General features: G+C 37.6%; 1 protein-coding gene across 1 annotated transcript; it reads left to right on the top strand.

Annotated features, from left to right (window-relative positions):
- The first annotated feature begins 3,105 nt into the window (after positions 1-3,105).
- On the top strand, positions 3,106-3,567 carry LOC141639046 (uncharacterized). The gene is made up of 2 exons (XM_074448229.1): positions 3,106-3,259; positions 3,398-3,567. The coding sequence occupies exons 1-2, from the start codon at positions 3,106-3,108 to the stop codon at positions 3,565-3,567; spliced, it is 324 nt and encodes a 107-aa protein (XP_074304330.1).
- Positions 3,568-4,058: the final 491 nt, after the last annotated feature.

Below are 4,058 nucleotides of genomic sequence, written 5' to 3'. Positions count from 1 at the left end.
CCCTTGGTTTCTTATACCATGACGGTTTAATCCGTGTTTTGGTGATAATATTTGGTTAATTACATTTTAAAAGGTATTTTAAAACCTTTTATTCATTTGTTTGCATTTTCAAAACAACCACATTAGTCATACATGCATAATCATCCTTGGTTCCACATACTATGTCGGTTTAAATCTGAGTACGATGATAAACATTGACTTATTACAAAACAATGAACTTAATACAATTAGTTCATAATAAACATTTTTCAAAACTATTCATGTCAAGCTTGCAAAACCGGACCTGACATTGAATATCGCCAATTCAATGATGATTATTCAAGTCTCGTTCTTCATATTAGCACAAAAGCGGTCTAAACGACCTTTTTCAACAAAGACGGATTCAAATACCCTTTTACAAACCATTTCATAAACATTTTTAACAACCAAGAGACACCCCTTTTGGTCGTCTGCTGCCTCGCGCCTAAACAGGCTTACTGATTTCCAGTTTTCAAACCTGGACAGGTCCCTTTGCATCGCCCTAAGGCTCGCGCCTCAATATGTTACCTGATGCAGGTCCTGTTTCCTTTCCAGCATTTATCTAGAACGATCCCGACTTCGGTTAACCCGAATACAGGACGGATCAGATTGACAAAACCACATTTTACTTTGTATTTGTAAAATGCCTTTCTAAGACAAATGGATCACATTATGCACCATAAACCTAACTCGGTAAATGGATGTTTAATTTCCATCTTGCATGCAAATCAACACTAAATCCAACTTCACATCAATTACTTGATATTTGGATAAACAACCGACATAGCAAACTTTACATGTTAGGTTTAAACTCGTGTATGCGCATTCATGCATTTTCCCGTTTTATCAACTTTTGCATTTAACCAACCAAGATCGATCATTAGAGGCCGCTACCGCGGGCGGGATTGGGTGTCCGATTAAAGGGCTTCCCAATACGTACCTTCACTTCTTACACAGAAACTTTGGATAGGGGACGACCTTATCAAGGGCGAACAAGACTCATTCTAGAGATAGGATGCTAAAGAGGGACGACTCCTTATCTTTAGTACCTATGTCAAACACCGATTTTTGCCTTTGTTGACCTAGGTATAAAGTGGATTCGAACGGTTTCCAAACATTCCACGATTGCTTGATGGCGACTCCGAACATCTCTAACATCATTTTGAGACCCTTGTCGAGACGAAACCGACAGATCTAAAACGATCCGGTCGAAAGCATTTTTACACCGCCGAGCGTGGCTTTTCAACCGCCGCACATCCACAAGCCGGATTGGCGTCGCGGGTGGGCCCATGTCCACAAACTTCAGCTCATTTTCCAATGAAAGATAATTGGAGTAATATTCAGTTGGCTCTGGGATATAGAAAGCATGTGGTACGGTTACACGGAGTACCAAAGGATATAGTGTCCGATAGAGATGCGAGGTTTATATCACGATTTTTGCAAGAGTTGCAGGAATTGATGGGTACTACCTTAAAGATGAGTACGACGTTTCATCCTGCGACCGATGGTCAAACTGAGAGAACTATCAAAACTTTGGAAGATATGTTGCGAGCTTGTGCGATGTAATTTGTGTTGGAGTAGTGTCCTCCACAATAAATGCGTTTACATATTAAATCTCGTACAAGGAATATGAGGGTTTTATTTTATATATTTGTCAGTTGATTAATGTTTATCGGTAACGCTCAACTGACTTGAGTTTAACGTTACTGTCGTGTGACGATGGTGATCAACTGATCCCTTTAGGTCACACCTATAGGATGATGCCCAAATAGAAAAAACTAGTTATTTGTATGAGATACAAATTAATTAAATCCTTGTATTAAATGACTTTTAATTAAGTCATGTGTATATATTATTTGATGACGAGATACGAACTTAGGCCAAGGGGATTTATTATGTAATTATTCGATAATTAATTAATAAATATTAATTGAAATTTAATAATTAATAGTTAATTAATTAAATTTCTACGGCATGTGTATATGTTTTGAGGCGGAGGTAATTAGCTATTTAAATTTACAAGAGGTTGTAAAATTAGCTAATAAAGATTCACAAGACACATTTTATATTAATAAAATGGTCGAATAATTACTTAATGGTTAAGTGGTTATTAGTTGTTAATTTGTACTTCGTATTGTTTAAATGTTAACTAATTAAAATAATATTTTATTATGTAAGATAATTAAATATAAGACTTATAAGCATTTGTGGGACAAATGTCGAAAATTGAAATAGACCGAATAAGGTCCAAGTGGACCGGTTTTGGTAGGTCTTAGATAGACCTCCACTTGTTAGTATAGAATTGTAGAGAACACATGGGATGTTCCCATTAATTCTATGCATTTTCATTCTCTATATATACCTCTTATACACATCTTGCATGGGCTAATTTTTAGTCGAACATTCTCCCAAAATAGGAGCCTTGGCCGGTTTTTAGAGGATAAAAAAAACTAGTCCATTTTATCTTCTTCTTCTCTAAAAACTACTTGATCAAATTGTTGATCTTCATCAATTAATACACATAAATTATAATATAAATTTTCTAATATTATTAGAGTAATAATATTACATATATACAAGGGTTTCCTATATATTATCTAGTTAGTAATATTTAGGAATTTTGGGCTTAATCTTGGGTGCTTCTTGAAGGAGATTACCTATATTGGTTATTAATGGTTTTGGAGGATCATCCACATTCACATAGCTCAAGAGATACAAAGATAGGCAATCTTTGTGGTGCCCAATCGCTTTATACCCGATGTAAGGAAATTTCATCGTAAAATGTTTTCATGCATGTAGATCTTAGACCGTCTTATAAAATTAACTAGTAATTTTATTATAATAAGATGAGTATTACATGGTCTAAAATATTAACAATTTGGTGGGAGTTGGGAGGATAGACTGGATCTGATAGAGTTTTCATACAACAACAGCTATCACATGAGCATTGGGATGACACCTTTTGAGGCGTTGTACGGGAGGAAGTGTAGGAGTTCGGTGTGTTGCGATAATAGCGCTGAAACTGTGGTTTTGGGACCACAAATGGTACAAGATATGGTTGAGCAAGTGCACTTGATTCGACAAAAGATGAGAGCAGCTAAAGATCGGCAAAAGAGTTATCCGGACTTGCATCGAAGAGACATTGAGTTTGCTGTGGGTGACAAGGTTCTCTTGACAGTTTCATCTATGCAGGGTGTTATGAGGTTTGGCAAGAGAGGGATGTTGAGTCAGAAATTCATAGGTCCTTATGAGATTTTGGCTCGGGTAGGTGAAGTAGCTTATCGGTTAGCTTTACCACCATCTCTTGATCGGGTGCACAATGTGTTCCATTTGTCACAACTTCGGAAGTATGTGAGTGATCCGTCACATGTGCTTGAAGTTGAGAATATCGAGTTGGATGAAGCTTTAACTTATGCGGAGGTACCAAAAGAGATATTGGATCGTAAGATACGCAAGACAAGGAATGGTGAAACCGTCTTGCTTAAGGTGTTATGGTCTAATCACAACGTGGAGGAAGCCGCTTGGGAGCCGGAGGAGGCTATGAGATAACGCTACCCACACCTTTTTGAGCAGGTATGTTTGGTTACGGGGTCGTAACCGTTGTCTTTTAAGAGGGGTAGGAGATGATCGCATATGTGTTTTAGGATAGTTTTGAGGTCAGTATGGTTGTGTTTGGTTTTGCATGTTGTTCTGGGTATGGTATGAACTTCGGGGACGAAGTTCGATTTATGGAGGGAAGACTGTAATACTACGGCTTTTTGGTCTTAGTGTACTTGGTCAAGTAGTCCATACTCAGTCCAGTAGGGTGTCTAGTGTTTTTACACAGGCTACTGGTTTGGGAACAATTGGCCGAGTTGTGAAATACTCGGCCGAGTACCCCAGGTACTCGACCGAGTACCCGGTCTGACAGGATTAATTTTCGCGGTTTGATTAAGGTTATTAGAGATTATATATTTCGTATTACCAGTTACTAAATCATTTTAAAAATAACCTAAACTACGTTTACCACTTCTCTAATCATCCTAATCACTCCCAAGTGA

This window comes from Silene latifolia, unplaced genomic scaffold, assembly GCF_048544455.1.
Source record: "Silene latifolia isolate original U9 population unplaced genomic scaffold, ASM4854445v1 scaffold_264, whole genome shotgun sequence".
Taxonomy (NCBI): Eukaryota; Viridiplantae; Streptophyta; class Magnoliopsida; order Caryophyllales; family Caryophyllaceae; genus Silene; species Silene latifolia.
The sequence above is the reverse complement of the archived record's forward strand: the minus strand, read 5'-3'. Positions and strand labels throughout refer to the sequence as shown.

Bases quoted from the DNA above. Each gene is read 5' to 3' on its own strand.
- LOC141639046 (XM_074448229.1), top strand. From the start codon at position 3,106: ATGAGAGCAGCTAAAGATCGGCAAAAGAGTTATCCGGACTTGCATCGA. The intron at 3,260-3,397 runs GTCCTTATGAGA...ATGTGCTTGAAG, and splicing joins GTTGAGTCAGAAATTCATAG to TTGAGAATATCGAGTTGGAT.